At 38.8% G+C, this 16,482-nt stretch overlaps 3 protein-coding genes across 3 annotated transcripts in view; 2 read left to right on the top strand and 1 right to left on the bottom strand.

Annotated features, from left to right (window-relative positions):
* Positions 1-192: 192 nt before the first annotated feature.
* Positions 193-3,480, bottom strand: LOC137982649 (anaphase-promoting complex subunit 16-like). The gene is made up of 3 exons (XM_068829777.1): positions 3,335-3,480; positions 3,162-3,236; positions 193-902 (listed from the first exon to the last, which is right to left on the bottom strand). The coding sequence occupies exons 1-3, from the start codon at positions 3,432-3,434 to the stop codon at positions 802-804; spliced, it is 276 nt and encodes a 91-aa protein (XP_068685878.1). The 5' UTR covers positions 3,435-3,480; the 3' UTR covers positions 193-801.
* Positions 3,481-3,483: 3 nt separating this feature from the next.
* LOC137982645 (uncharacterized) lies at positions 3,484-6,224 on the top strand. The gene is made up of 2 exons (XM_068829772.1): positions 3,484-4,155; positions 4,546-6,224. The coding sequence occupies exons 1-2, from the start codon at positions 3,615-3,617 to the stop codon at positions 5,310-5,312; spliced, it is 1,308 nt and encodes a 435-aa protein (XP_068685873.1). The 5' UTR covers positions 3,484-3,614; the 3' UTR covers positions 5,313-6,224.
* Positions 6,225-6,310: 86 nt separating this feature from the next.
* The window catches only part of LOC137982644 (uncharacterized), a 17,795-nt gene continuing 7,623 nt past the window's right edge, over positions 6,311-16,482 (top strand). Inside the window, exons 1-4 of the mRNA XM_068829771.1 lie at positions 6,311-6,902; positions 12,586-12,721; positions 13,177-13,288; positions 14,199-14,318. Coding sequence (XP_068685872.1) covers positions 6,530-6,902; positions 12,586-12,721; positions 13,177-13,288; positions 14,199-14,318 — 741 coding nt within the window. The 5' untranslated portion in view covers positions 6,311-6,529. The remainder of the gene's footprint in view (positions 6,903-12,585; positions 12,722-13,176; positions 13,289-14,198; positions 14,319-16,482) is intronic.

The following is a 16,482-nucleotide window of genomic DNA, read 5'->3' as shown; positions in this document are numbered from 1 at the left end:
TGACTTTTAAGAAACGCTCCCCTGGTTCATGGCTGTCCAGGAAATTCAACACGAATAAACAGGACTTTGCTGGGCTGTTTTCATCCCCTTCTTAGTTCTTACATTGGAAATTGGTATTATGAAATCTTAGCCCACTGACTTCTTCTTTTAATTTGTGTTCACCTTAGTTAAAAATAATAATTTCTCTCTCTCTCCACAAATTAAACCTCCTTTACTTTCAAGATGCCCACCAAACATTTTATAAAATATTTGAGCTAATAACAGCACAAATGCACCTGCAACACCAGCTACATGTTACCAGTGTAATGTTGGTTGAGTTTGATTCTTCTTTTCTCCTCTGCGCTGAGCAGTTTTTCAAATGAAACTCTTGTCTTCTTATCTCAAAACATTTTCCAAAATCCATTTCAATCTAGATTCAGTTGAAAAGTGCTCACTCTGTGTAAAAACTTATGCCCCTATTTTTCACATTTAATTTTTTAAGCTTATATTATACATACATGGTATTCATAAAAGAAAAAATCTTTGACCTTGAAAAGAGGAATGACGCACTGTCTTTATTAACATCAACAAAGAGAACAAAAATTCTACCTTGTGAGGATCAATGGTAAAGCTACAAAGTGGCTGCACATCAGTTAATAATAAGTTTAGGTCAGGACCAAGTTTCTTTTTGGCTTAACTGTTAAATAAATGTGCAGTCAATAGGAAGCAAAAATTAGTCCTTGTCATTTTGTATTTTGTAGCTGTTTGATAACAGTCTCCTTCTGCACCAATATAGAATCCTTTCAAACCCTACTGTTCATATCAGAAACCAATGATCTGGTCAACTGGTTTATACATCCACTCATCTTGGCTAATCTGAGTCAACTCCTCTCTAAGCTTGGTTAAGGTCTGTTTATGGATGTCTGAAAATAAAATAATAACATGGTCCATTTAGCAAAACAGAATAACCAAAGCTGTTCAGAAAGAACCAGCTGTCTTGAATGCTGTCAGCTTTTTCCCAATAACTGTGATTTGGTGAAGCTGAGGAAAAGAACATACATTTTTGGACAATACTTCTGCTACCAAGATGCAATATCACATCTAAGAGAAACTAAAAAAAATTGAACAAGGTTTAATACCACCAAACCTACAATGTACCTTATTATTAACTTCTTACTAACCGAGTGTGAGGGCCGTACTGGGGAATATTGGACCGAGCGCAGCGAGGTCCATACAAAAATGACAGAGGGCCAATATTCCCCAGTACAGCTTGAGCTAGCTCGGTTAGTAAGTAGTTTATTATATGGCTTTTTAATTATCTTTTCCTTTGTTTTTGCAAGCCTGTAATCGGCCCGTGGCCATTACGGGAGAATAATGCCCTACAAGTCAGTCACAATTAGCCAATCAGAGTGCACGTTATTTCGGCTACAAACACAAATTAACACCATGGAATTAATGCAAATCGTTAAAATTCCTGTTAATTTAAGTCGCACTAATTATGTTAAGCATTATTTTCCGCGACATTAAGTACAGTGTTAATTTCCCTGCTCTTAATTTCCATTATCTTAACACTAATTTTGAAACCTTTCCAGACATTCATGACACCTAAAAAACAGTAAAATATGGTACAAGCTTTCTTTCTTTAATTACCCCCTACGTTTAACTTTGAGGACTGTTTTGTTGACCAGGGGGCTCAGTTTTGTTCAGGGATTTTTTTTTTTGTATCCAATGTTTAATAAATTTGTTCCGGTGGTCACCACCAATTGCAATAATCGCGTTAATTTCCTTTATTGTGGAATTCTAATTTTCTTTAATAAGGTATATTGTGAGCTACACCAGAAATCATTGATAAATAATTATCTTTTTCTTGCATTTAGGGCCCTTTGCATGCCACCTGGAAAACCTGCTAACAACCAACTCACTGAAAGTAGTGATGCTACAAGAGAACAGAATACGAAACCAATGTAATCCTTGACCTCGCCACGCTCACACAAGTCTCTTCTTACTCATTGTTAGAGCGTCCAAACATGCCATCCATTCTACTCTTGTTTGAACACACATTTCTGTCCTGTATGCTTAACTCTAATTACATCTCCTTATCCCTCATAAGGATTTTCCTCAGGAAAGAGACGAGGTTTTCCAGAAGAAGAAGAACATCAACTTGTGTAAACTGGAGAACAGTGGCAGCTCCATTATATTCATGGTACTTACTTGGTGCTTAGCATCTAGCCGTCTGATGGCAAGACATGCTAAGAACAAGATTGTTGGTATACTGACGCAGCCATTCCAACCACAGGCAGACCACCCTCTGTTAGTGGGGGCTGTTCATTGAAATCAGAGCATCAACGTTTTGTTATTTATAGAAGAAATGCAGGTGAACGACATGGTGGCAACAATTTGTTGCAATATGCAGAATTTAAAGCAAATAATTCAATAAAAGTTTGAAGAAAATTTTAACTCAGTTATGTATCATGTTTTTTTTTTGCCGTCCCATGCTCTTTTAAGTGCTATTTTGCAAGATGTATATTTGACCTCGGCGCTTAGAACTAACCAAGGAGACAAGGCAGGCAGCAGCAATCAGCCGCCGGCGCGTGACCTAGTCTACTTCAAGCTGGAACTGACGCCAAACCAGTGAAATTCTCACCTTAAAAACACCAGCATCCATTCAATTAGTGATGTCCCCATACCTTTGCCGAATTTGAGCTTCATCTTTCAAAAATTTGCAGTTCAAAACCAAAACCCTGCCGCGATACGCAGAGTGGTGGATTTGAATCGATGCACAGACCTCAAATGCCTTTGGTCCGGCAGGTACAAAACGCAGGTCACAGGTCACAGGTCATCATTTAACCTATACACAAAGTATCCTCAACATTCACAAAAGCTAACCTTAGCCTAAGGTTAGCTTTTATGAATGTTTAGGATACTTTCTGTATAGGTAAAACAATGACCTTTGACCAGTGACCTGCATTTTGTACCTGCCGCCTTTGGTCGCATATTGGAACAAATCGTAGCCACCACATTGTTCATCTGTATTTCTTCTATACATAACAAAAGATCGATGCTCAGATTTCAATGAACGGCCCCCACTAACAAAGGGTGGTCTGCCTAACTGTTTAACGGCAAAGACATTTTTAACCTTTTATAAGAATACTTCTGGACTTTTTTTGCCCATTCTTAATCACCTTTTCTGAGGTTATCCAAGTTGTTATCCACTTCAATGTCCACTTGAATTCTGTTAAGTAAAGCCTCCAAAGCATCTGCAAAAATTATAGAAGGGAGAATTCAGTCCGGAATACAGGATATACCATTGTTGTGCAACCTTGTTAAACACCTACCATGATAAAACTTCACTCACCAGGTGTCTTGTTGGTGTTCTCTTTATCTGGAGACCTAAATAAAGCCTTTCTCAGCACCTCCCTTTGACTTCCATTCAATCCAACACTCGAGCTCGCCATTTTGTTTTGACACCTCTCTGAACATGCGCCCACACCAGCTTTCCGCTGAACTATTTTGGACTCAGATTGGAAATGGACGCCTTTTTGGTCTTTGGTTGTTATTCCTGGTCACTTTCGTCACGAAATGCGAAGTTTATGCAGATTTAAGGTTTTAAGAGAGTGGTTTGAACTATTAAGGAAATGATGGGATCCGTAACACAGTTTGCTTTTGGTGCGGCTGTTGGAGTTGCTCTGTTCATTGGTGCCAACACAGCTCGGCGTTGTTTCTTTTTGAGGCCAGCACCAGCCCGTACAGAACGCGATCAAAGCAACTCCTCAGATGATTCTTCTTCCCGACAACAACAACTACATTCTCTTCAGAGCGCTGCAACGCCAGTCCGTCATTCTTCCGAGACTATTGACACAGCGGCAGAAGCCAATGCGGTTGGCAGTGAGCTGGAAGCAAAGGAGGGACAGCATCTTTTGAATCTTCTTTTCAACGTTGCTGAGGATCAGGCAAGAAAAGAAGGCTACATTCATCGCGGAATAACCTGTAATTCATGTCAGACGAGTCCGATTTGTGGAATTCGCTACAAATGTGCCAACTGCGTTGACTATGATTTATGTGAGCGTTGCGAAGTAAGAGATGATCACAACAAAACTCATTTATTCATCAAGATACGGATTCCGATGCCTCCGTTGACAAATCCGAGGGCACCCTGCGTTAAAGCACTCTACCCAGGTTATACATCTAGCAGACCAGTTTATATTGCCTTATTATTTTCACATTTTAGCGTTTTCTTATATATTTTCATAGTCATCTGTGGCTTGATGAACAATTTCAAGATTTCTTAAGGGGAGGGGAGGGAGGGGCTTTTATGTAGCCCAAATGTGTGACAGTATACAAGAACGTTGTGTATTATTTCTCATTACTCCAAGTTGCTTGGAATGGGTTTTTTCCGTTGTGGTAAAACAATGACCTGCAATCTGCACTTTAGACCCTCTGATGTACTTAATACAATAATGATATCATTGACAACGGATGTACAAAGTGTTCATTCATCCATTGTCATTTCTTTTCATCAGACAGTGGTTAAATGTGATTTAATTTACAGTTTTCCTTTCTTTGTAGGTGTAAAAGATCATCCTTGCAACATGTCTTGGCATGAAATTCAACGGTTAAGAGAAAAAAGTCATTTTGACCAAGCAGAGATAGAAGCACTTGTTGAGCAGTTTAAAACCCTGGCCACCATCAATGCAGGAATTACACGGGAAGTCTTTGACAAGTGCTTGGGTCCTCTTGGACAAGTTAAGAACTTAGTCATGGACCAGATGTTTAAGTTTTATGACCAAGATAGTGATGGCATAATTGATATTGATGAGTTTGTGATTGGTCTTTCAATACTTGTTAAAGGCAGTGAGAAAGAGAAAATTCCTTATGCATTTGGAGGTTGCGATGTAGAGAAGAAAGGTTACATTTCTAGGGAGAACTTGAGAAGGATGTTTAAAGCTTACTTTGAGGTAAGCTTGGAGCTTGTACGTGATGTTGTGAGATCATGCGAAGAGGAAATGATGGCCTCATTTGATGACTCAGGAGACAAGCCAGTATCAGCAGTGTTTAATGCTCCCATTCCAAATGACTCTGGCCCATCCACATCATCTGTAAAACCAGCAATGGTTCTAAATAACCCTGGAGACTCAACCACTCAAGGAGTTGATGGAAGGTGGCCAATTATGGAGGCAATGTCACAAGATGCAATTGATGAGATGGTGAATAATGTATTTCAGTGTGCTGACACAAACAAGGATGGAAAAATTTCCTTTGAAGAATTTGAAGCCTGGGCTACAAATGATAACACTATCCTTGCTTGGTTTGAGTCCCTTGGGACCATCTTTTAGTTCTGAAATGGATGTTGTTTGTGCTGACATCTTTTGAATATAAGAGAAATTTAGGCATTTCCTGCAAATCACAAATGAGCTGCATTGTGTGAGAGGAATAATCTTACAGTGCAACGCACCTTACCGTGGCCACCTAACAAAGTTTTTTGCAAATTATCTGCCAATCAGAGTTTGCGAATTTCATTGGCAGTTACGCATACTTGCAAAGTTCATACAGTCGTTATTTGAACACCGTTGCATGGGTTGTCTAGCATTTTAGTTCTACTAGGTATATAGTCTTGTTGTTGGTCCAAGGATGTATGGTAGCCTGAGAGACACCCCCTACCCCACCTCAGGTCGCTTTCTTAGGGTGTGTTTGATTGACCCTATTCTAGAATAACAACATGTGGAGTGATGGTCTGGCAATTTGAAGCAACAAGGATAATAAAGATATGTTTAAAATAACATTTTAGCAGGTGTTTGACAATTATTTTTAATGTGAATCTCCGTAAAAACGAAGGATTTCTTACTTCTATTCCATGTATTCCTATTTCAGGATATGGTCAAACAAACACATCCTTATATACACTTCTCCGCTCTTCTTTTTTGGGATTGTGTATTATGCATAGGCTCTTTGTGACAGTACAGCTGACAAACAAAATGGTTTATCTTGGCAGTTTTCTTAGACCATTTTTTTCTCTGACATGAAAGATTTTCTTTCAACATTATGACTCAGTTTGTGTGCTTTTTGGACAGAGACAATTATATTTATACTTGAAAATATTGTATTAAATTTTGTAAGTTTAGGATGGATTTGGCAGGTATTTGGTATTGTTATTTTTAAATTTGAGACCTGACATTCTTGAGATGTTGAAGACTTCATTGCATACTTGTTTCAGCTGTGACTATCAATAAAGACAATATAGTTATATATGTACGTAGTTCGTAGGATCAAATTTCACATTCTTCAAATTGCTCAAAATAGGTTATGAGAAATAACCTTTTGATCTTAAGTAGCGTGTTTGTGCCTAACCACCGGCGCCAAACGGGCGCCCGTGTGTGGCGTTCGGTCTGTGTGAAATGGGTTTTGTTCCACTATCTGTGCTATCACAAAGACAAGGAACACCCAGAGCTATCGCGACGACAACTGGGAATATAGTTGTATTGAGTACTTTTTACACTCGATATTGAAGGGTCAAACGTTGCCGTTTTTTGATGTGTTAATTGAATTTGCCCCAATGATGTTTCAACATTTGCAGCATGTGGATCTTCCTCATTACAATGAACAAAGATGGAGAAAAATGAAAGACCTCTATGCCGAGCTAGACGGTCTTCAGACTGCAAAACCTCTAGTTAAATTGCTGGAGAGAATATTTGCAGAATCTGGTAATAATGTGGCGCGACTCAAGGAGCACTCAATGAGCTTAAATTCCGGGGCGGAAGGGTTAAGCTGCGACTTTGAAGGCTTGCAGATATTTTTGGAAGAATTAACTGTGGAGGAAGGGAAGAAAAAATTCTTTAATGTCATTCTGCCTTTTATTGTCTTTCTGGCGTCGAGCATTGACCAGTTCTCACCGAAGGAGGGCATTCCTCTGTCTGAACAACAGCGCGGTGAGTGTACAGCTGTGTCCATTGTTTAGTTCAATATTGATCTGTCTTTGAAAACAGTGCCATTTGATTTTAATTAAATAATCTTATTAGCAATAAACGAATAAATTAAAGAAGCTGATTTCAAAGCAACTTAATTGTCTTGGTAAAGCGGTGTAAACAAAATTTTCTGCTTGGGCTTTGTAAGCTGTTCGAGATTGTACGTTATCTCGAATAGAGCTTTGTACTACACAGTCGTGCACAAACCACTTATCGTGAAAATAGAAGTATGCTAAAAATTGCTTATTATTTCAAGTCTTTCATCATATTTTGGGAATTTACTTTGCTGTTTATCCGGATTTATGAAGAGAAAAGATTTCAAAAGTTCGCGCAGACAAGGTTACATTGTAAACGCGCGCTCTTTGAAAATTTGCATAATTCTGAAGAAGTTATCAATGTATTGGAATTCTGCTTTGTTAATTAAAAGTTTTGATGCATGCTTTTTCTGTTCAAAACATGTTTGCAATAGTGAAGGTGCTAATCTCCACACCTTACAATTATACATGTGCAAACACTTCAGTTAAAAAAATGAGGGTGACATTACCAGGTGTATGGAAAAGCAGGAATCGGAAACCGGAAAGTGGAAATCACTTTATAACAGTCAATGCTGATATATTGGTTGATAAAGTAATTTATGTGCTTTCAGTTACACTTAGATAACTCTTCTTAAAGTGGATACTCATATGCTTGTGAAATATGATTAATGTATAGATTTAGCTCAGCCAAAAAGCAGACTCCCGTCTTTAACCCCAGAAATCCTATTATACAATTTTTGTAATAAAAATGTCTAATTTTGGAGCTGAGGCTGAACATTCTTATATAATTTGGCATTGTGAGGCTGAAAGCATTCTTAAAGATGTTTTTCATTTTACATGGTATAGTTTTTCAATAACTGAAATCTTGTAGACATGGCAACAAAACCTATCAAAGTGGTTGCTTTGATGGTGTTGAACTTTAATATTTTGTAATGGTTATAAATAAAAACTGCTCAGTAACTGAGATGTGTATCATGCAATAGGAAAACGATTATGTTATACTAAATATGCCGGTAAGGAGGCTTGAAAGGGGTTTTCGTTGCTATAGTGTTTGTGAAACGATGAAGGATACCAACTCTATTGTTGGGTAATACTTTAAGGTCTCTTAAGACGTCATATTGGTAACCATGGCAACATTCCAGGTCCACAAAAAGGCCCTATAAATTTCAGGTTTTGAAAATTATCTGAAAAACTAAGTCACTGACCTACTGCTTTTATTTTTTGTTGAAAAGCTCCCTAAATTCTGTAACTTCTTAGAGAATATGACAAAAAGTTATCTAGTAGAATTTAAGATACATTACAAAAAGGCGTTTTATAGTTTACAGAAAATTGTACCAGATAACTTTCCCCAAAACTTTTTTATTTGAAGTGCCATCGTGAATAATATTTGGTAGGATACTGTCCTTCCCCGGTGCCTTGCCACAGGCGAGACAGTCGATGGCTATGCTGAGCTCTTCCAGTGTCGGCGTGTTGTCAAGCTGCTCTATGACTGGCAACCCAGGCAGGGCATTGAGGGCAGTGTCTGTGACAATGTTCTGGGTTGAGTAGAGCTCAAGATAATGCTCCACCCAACGCTGCAGCTGCATGCTCTGATTAGTGATGACCTCACCAGTCTTTGATTTGAGCGGGGCTGTTTTGACGCTTGTAGGGCAGCGGAGGTTTGAAATCAGGGTTTACCTTCCCCTAGTTGGGCTGCCTTCACAGGCTAAGACCCCCGTCTACCCTGGGCAACTGCTTTTAAGGCGCCAGTGGCTTCGCCATCGCCCCTTCTCCTGTCGGTGGTGCCAGATCCGCCATGCGGAGGCCAGAAGTTGGACTTAGCTGACAGAGGCTCTTAGTGTCGCATGCCATTGGGAGCATTTCGAGAGGTTGTGAGAGGCCAGCCGCACAACCCACTCCCCGGCTATAACAGCCTTACGGAACCAACCATTAAGTACGAAATTAATCGTCATAAGTGTGTACAGTTTACAGTGATCAAACAGCTCAAACGCCTCTGAGCTGACAGCAGTAAACAAACAAGCCTTGCAAACAATAGCCAACAATTTTAATCAGCAACTATTAAAACTGAAGTTACATGCACAGCAATCTCTTTCACAACATTTTCCATGTTACTGACAAACTTTACTTCCTCTCTTCAGTTCAGAACAACAGCAAAAATCTTTACTTATTATAAAGTCAACCTAAAGCGTAGTAAATTCTCTTACTCGACTGCAATTTCACAGTCAAACAAAGCAGCTCACAACTGGATGTCCATTTTACACAAAAAGCCTATAAATGTGATTATTGAAATAAGTCAGAATCTCTGTCAACACGGAATTGCAAGTGTTTTCAGGCCTTCTTCGTTTTTTTAGCAAGGCATATATTAAGAAAAAAAAACATTACCTGAAAGCTAACGGTTGTAAATAAGCACTTTGTCTCTCGCTCTATTTCATTTAGTGTTACATTGATTTTCATTGGAAGTTTGTCTTTGTCTCTCAAGGATTTCTTTGCTTAAATTTCTCAAATTTCATGGCCTCTTCTATTGTGCTGCTCTTTATCCCATTGCTGGTCACTAATATGATTTCCCACGCAATTTCCCATCAAGGAAAATTGCCTGAACACTCCCGTCCCCAGAGGCTGTCCTGCCTCCCCACCACCACCCTGACAGTCTGTGTGGGTGCATCTACGTGACGTCAGTCTATACAGGCAGACGTATGTGACGTCATAACCAAAATTTCAGGCATCGATAGATTTTATCAAAAGCCCTACCCACCATGGTGCTCTGCTGGCATGCTGGGCATGTGAGCTCTGCTAATAATGGTAATAGGACTGAATGGAGTACAATTCAGGGAGTAATCGGGCAAGTAATTTCAAAGGAGGCCTCTTTGAAATTTCGGGAAATGATTACTCCCTGAATTACACGACACAATTAACCATACCTATGACAAAGTAGTAGGAGATGACTGGGATAATTTTTTTAAATTAGAATCTGAACCACAGATATCAGATTTCCAGTATTTTCATTGGCTTGCCAGACACAGGCTATCAGTTCATATACCTGCTGTACCTAATAAGGTCAAGAAACACATCAGCAATAAACGAGCTGAAAACATTTTTACAGCTCTGAGAAAAAAATTATGGCAGACAAAAATTGTTTTGGACCAGAATTGACCGAGGCAGAAATCAAAGCTTTGGTCAACAATACATGGAAGAGTTGTTGATCCTGGAGATTTTAATAAAACAAGATTGTTCTACTCAGGCTTGCTGGATATAAAATTGTAACCAACTCGGCACTACGCGCCTCATTGGTTATCTATCACTTCATATCATGCCCTTGTAGAATTGCCTAATCTGCTCAACTTTCCCTAGTTTCTTTTAATAGCTCTGGAAAAAGTAAATGATTCAAGTACAACTAGTATGTGCTTTATGGCACATACAAATGTCCAATTACAGGATGTCTTATTACAAGCTGTTCTATTAATCCTGAAATTAGTACTGTTGATAGCCAATCAGAGAATTTGCGATAGTTACGATTAGGAGTGGACACATCGACATCCACTCAAATGAATTGGATAGATATTGACAATGATTACACAAGGAAGCAATTTAATGTCATCATGTATTATTATTATTATCATTATCATTATCATTATCATTATTTATTACTTATATTGTGATTTTCCTATGAGAATAATCATGTTGATTCCTGAGGCAGTTAATGAAGCACACCCTTGTCCAGTATCACAACCAGATGACACAAATACTGGTGGTGTTACACCTTCCCCTTTGGTGTACTCAACCCTAGCAACCCCAGAGCTGTCTTTTCTGTAGTTTGCTTTATTGTCTAACCACTTATATTTATTCAAAGAAGGAGCAAGCCAGAGCTATCTTTTCTGTAGTTTGCTTTATTGTCTTACCGCTTGTATGTGTTCAAAGAAGGAGCAAGGAATCACAGCATTTTGCATGAAAACAGCAACATTAAAAAGGTATTTTGCATTTGTAAGCAACTGTTTTGTCAAGCAAACCCATTCCAGTGCTATTAAACTGAAGCTGAAATAATCTTGTCAATCATTTGTAACTCTGTGCGAATAAAATAATTGCAACGCTTTGCAGAACCATCAGCTCTTTTCACTGAAATGTGTTAACAGAATATTTTGACCAGCCTCCATTCTTTCATTCTTTTGATTTTTTGACTCCTGTAATTACATGCAGGATTCCAATTCTGGTTTCCGGATTCTGGCTTTTCCATACATCACCCTACCAATAAAGAGGGGACTCTTAGTATATCAACTGATCTTAGGCTGCATCCACGCTAATCTACTGCTTTTTCGTTTTTATCCTTTTTCACTTTCCATCCACATTAATAGTATGATCAGAAATGGAGTTGTATATTTGTGTAAATGGAGGCTTTTGAAAAGGCTCCCTGGAGTAAATGTTTTTAAAACAGAAGTTTGGGCACTTAGTGCAGACAAGCCATTGTTCTAGTGGTCCAGTGTGGATATAAGCCTTTTCATGCATTTTAAAAATTAAGAAAATACATGTTTCCAAGACCGCATTAGTTTGGATGGGATATTAAAATCTTTAACAGTCAACAAATAACCTTTACGAAATATAAAGAGGCTCCCTTGAGTTTCTGGGCCGCACGCAAGCTGGGCATCAGTATAGCTCATAAAGCCTGAATCCTGTTTTGTTAATTTTTGTGGCGTCTTTTTGACCATATCTGCAAAATTAACTGCTAATTTTCTTGTGTTCCCGTTGGTAATTTTTTTTAAATTGACTCAGTTCTAACCATGTGTAGTTCCTCTCAAATACCCTATATTTGTTATAATCTGTCAAAGATAATGGAATATATTTAGAAAAATGACAAATTTTAGAATATTGGCAAAACTGTCTGAGCCCGACCGTGACTTTTTACAACTTCAAAATGTCAGACAACATCATGTCCATAATGTGGCAAAGAATAAAACAATTTATCCAAAGGAAAGTATGAATATTAAGGAATTTAGGCTAAAAATGGAAATACATCTGCTACTCATAAGATGTGATGTTGCCATGGTGACAGCCATAATCCTAAAATTGACACCCCAAAAATAAGCCTCATTATATCGGTACCCATACTGATAAGTCTGTACAGGGAAAAGTTGAGAGAAATTAATTAGGTTTCCTTCTGTAACTCGTGCCCTGTAGTGAAGGTATTTGCAAATACTCTAGGGAGGCACCTTAAGCCAGTACAGCAGAAATTCCATCCCATTTTTATTTAAGGGTACATTTGTTGTGCTGAGAAATAATTAAGTAGAAATACACATGTATGAGTGTCACATATTGTAGCATACTGAACTATTAGAGTGTAAAGTGAAGTGCTAGTTTTCTATCCATATAGACCATGTGAGCATTAGCCCTACTAATGGACTTGGGCCCACACAAGGACAGACAAATACTCTGACCAATTGAACCCATGACCTTTGGGTTAGATCACCGCTGCTATAACCACCACATTATAAAAGAGGAAAATTTTAACCATTTGCCTAGCCAAATGGTTTTAGAAAAGCTTTTCTGGTCCTGAGTCTGGGCTTTGAGGAAAGTTGGACATCTGCAAATTGATAGTAATATTTTCTTCATGAACTCTGTTCCAGAATCTGTGTTTGTTGCAGACAAGCGGTTTATCGCATGTGTTCTTGCATCTGCATTCCTTTGTGCAGTTCCTCCACCACCAGTTGATGCCCAAGTGAGATCAATCAATTTCAACAATTTCTTTGCGTGTTTTCACAGGTATTGTATCATAAATTTAACGTACTTTCCAAGGAATGTAATTTAAGGGAGGACAGTATGATTTAGGGCACATGACACAAACGGAAACAACAGGACTAAATGTCATTAGTAAGGGAACAAAGCCTTGCAGCTGCTTCCAACTTGCACAAGGTGAATACACGTTTCAATATGTTGGTTTTTGCATTTTAACATTTTGAACAATAATATTATTTCTAGAATGACTACTGGAACCTCTTAAAAATGAATTCCATTCAGATTTCGCAGGAGGGTATCAGGGTTCTTCTCTCTTGGTTCTAAATTTGTTGGGAAGTTGAAAACATTGAGGAAAAGTCTTTCCCATGGCCATTTCTTTTTATATTTCTGATAGCTGACCACACTGATGGGCTAACTTATGGGGCATTAATTTTTGTGACACTATCACTTGTTGGTTACACTATAAATATTTATTTCTGCAGAGTGGAAATCCAGAAAGCACAAGCTGCTAAGCTGCAGTGTATAATCCACTATTTTGAAAGACTTAGCATTGACTGGCCAAATGTTCATGGAAGGGTGTGTTACAGGCGTCAGGTATTCCACTAAATGTTTTTTGGAACTAAGCAAGGATGTGCTGTCTTTTGCTGTTAAAAGACCAATCCCCTGATAAATGAACTGCCATCTTACAGCGGTTAATGCCCTCAGTCAGGCAGGGATCGCAAATTTCCAGAAAAACATTACATGTTTGTGTTTCCTTGGCAACTTTTTTCTTTTTTTTCATTTTTCTCGAAAAGTTAGTGACTACTTTGTTTGACTTTGGTTACCTGTCATTTTTCTTGAGAAATCTTTTACTACCCTGTTGTATTGTTGAGTTAGAGGAGAATGCATTCTAATCATGTCAGTTCCAAAGGATCTCCCTCAGGTATCGATCGTGATGCCATACAATTTTAGCGTTTGGACGCCATCTTGTTCTGGCACAAATAACCTCTATATATCTCATGTGATAGTGTTGCGGCTTGCCCAAGGGAAGTCAAGTCCTGTTGGACAGGGTTACTTCCTAGATGGGTGGGTGACCGTCCAGCAATACCTGTGCTTTACACACTGGGGCAGCTACTGATATCACACAAAACTGACATTGCATAACACATGTACCATATTCCCTATTGTTTTAAGGAAATTATTAGCAACAAGATAACAGTCAAAATACGTACAGTGTGATACCCTTATTACTGAATAAATATTAGTAAAGGGTACAAAATGATTCTCTCCAAAATATACAACTACTTTCAAATGCCTCGTTAATAGCAAAACAGGAATCAAACGCACCTCACTAATCATTATCCCAGATTACTGCTTGTCTTTATTTATTTATCTGTACCCTAGTCTCCTCCTTCCAATGTGACATAGCCTTTGGCCTATGACGTGGTGCTTAGTTAGAATGCTGTGGATGTTTCACTGTCAACCAACCAACCAATTCTCAGAAGTTTTCATCTTGTGTTGCCAGGTCCTGCCACGAAGTTCTCCCCTTACTCTGGAAAAGTGGATGTCATGTGATTTACCACTGTGTCCAATTATTGTGGACAATAAAACTGCCATTGAAGATTCTGGGGAACACATACTTCAGGTGTGGAGTTGTTACAGTATCCTTCATCAGGAAAAACAAAATCAAGGACTACATTATAAAAGTCACCGCTTACGAGCCAGAAGGCCCATTAGGCCAGCGCTTATCTCCGGTTTCCGTAGCATGAAGCGACTAGGAGTATTTATACTCCCCCCTGGATGGGATGCTAGTCTATCGCAGGGTTACCCCCAGCATTATGCCGGTACCCATTTATACACCTGGGTGGAGAGAGGCACCATGAGAGTAAAGTGTCTTGCCCTGAAAAACACAACACAATGTCCCCGGCCAGGCCCCAAACCCGGACCACTCAATCCGGAGTCGAGCGCACTAACCATGAGGCCACCGCGCCTCCCACAATATAATATAAGAACAAGTGGATTAAGAACATCAGGCTGAAATTTGGCCAATAAAGCACCATATAAGTAAGAACAAATTCAGCCTGATAAATAAAACATTTTCGTAATACAAAGGGAAAGGGTATTAGGATAAAGAAACAATACAGTACAGTAACTTATATCAGTACTATGGTGTTCAGGACCATTACAAACTATAAAATCTATGACAAAACAGCATCGTATGTTAATTAAACCTCTAGTAATATATAATTTGAAGTATTTCTGAAACCAATTTTAATAACATTTTAAGAACACTTTCAGGCTGATTTCTCACGAAGCACCCCTCAAATAAGAACACGATCAGCCTTAAACCTGAAAAAAGTGTTCTTATATGCGGTTGTTTACTGTAACTCATGTTTGAGCTTAAATTAACGCATCTGGCCCCAGTTGCTCAAAGGATGGATAGAGCTGTCTGCCAAATAAAAAAATATCCAGTGAATAAGTCATAGCAAAACCAATTGTGCTATCAAGGAGATAGATAGGGTTATCCACCTTTTGAACAACTAGGGTATGGTTTAGAAGATGGAAGCGTGCCCACTGCAGGTGCACTACTAGCATTCAAGCACTAGTTATATTAAATTCTGAACAAGAATGTGAAAAAATCTTGCTTACCTCACTGGTTTTAAATCCCACAAAAAAAATCAAGCCTCCCTTTAGCGTTTGGAAGAGTAGTTGCCAAGGATACCACAAGTTAGGATCCTAGTAACCTTAACCCATTGACTCCAGGGGGTTCCCCAGTGACAAGTAAAATCGTCTGGCATTAGACAGAGTAAAATATTAAGTATGGCTGGTTTAGGCCGGTTTAGGGGTGAATGAGTTAATTAAATAATGGGACGTAGCTTTTTAGTGAGTGATTAATGGGACACGGTTAACTCTGGTTCAGAGATGGTTTTTTTGGGTTTAATAATTTCCTTATTTGGATGTAGCATAGCACACGCATTTTCCTGCACACGCAGCTTCAATCTTATTTTTGTCCATGTTTGGGTATAAAATTGGTGTCCTAAAATCCCCCAGCATTGTTCCAAGGAAAAGACTTACGAGTTGTAAACACGCTTCAAAGTCATGTGTTTTTGTTGCAGCTTAACCCATTCATCCCTGAAGCTACACTTATTGACAAGTAAAATCGTCTGGCACTAGACAGAGTAAAATCTAAGAAGTTTCTTTCTCAGCACTGAAAGGGTTAATGATTTTTATTACACCGATTTAGAAATCACTTGTGATCCTTGCAATCTGATTGGCTCTAAGCAGTGCGGTTTATTCACTAATCGCACCTTTTCCCCAGCCAGTGAGAAAGGAACACTAAAACATAACAACCAATCAGATTTCAAGGCTTGTTTAAGGTAACCAAGCAAACTGCAGGAAAATGAAAAATAAAGAAGGGCCATTGTGTGGTGAATTTTGCAACTTTCGTTCCGAACTGGATCAATAAAATAATATTGGTACTGACTAAAATCCTGTATTTGAGCAATTAAACTATTATTGTGTGGTTTCTGAATGGATGTGATAAAGTGGTAATTGAACTGAGTGGAGTGCAGTTTTGGTCTGAAGGTAAAGGTACACGTTATTTAACATCGGAAGTTCCTTTACTCTCTAGAGAGTACTCTCCCAGGAAGCCGACGGTGCGCTCATTTTACCCCCCTCTTTCCATCAGTGCACCGTTTTAAGGGATTTTAAAGCTACTTAGGCTACACTGAAAGGAAGAAGTCGAAACAAGGATGTGAGATCCGGGGATCGAACTCAGGACCTTATGCACCAAGGCCGCGCACTAACCG

Source organism: Montipora foliosa, chromosome 13, assembly GCF_036669935.1.
Source record: "Montipora foliosa isolate CH-2021 chromosome 13, ASM3666993v2, whole genome shotgun sequence".
Lineage (NCBI taxonomy): Eukaryota > Metazoa > Cnidaria > Anthozoa > Scleractinia > Acroporidae > Montipora > Montipora foliosa.
The sequence above is the reverse complement of the archived record's forward strand: the minus strand, read 5'-3'. Positions and strand labels throughout refer to the sequence as shown.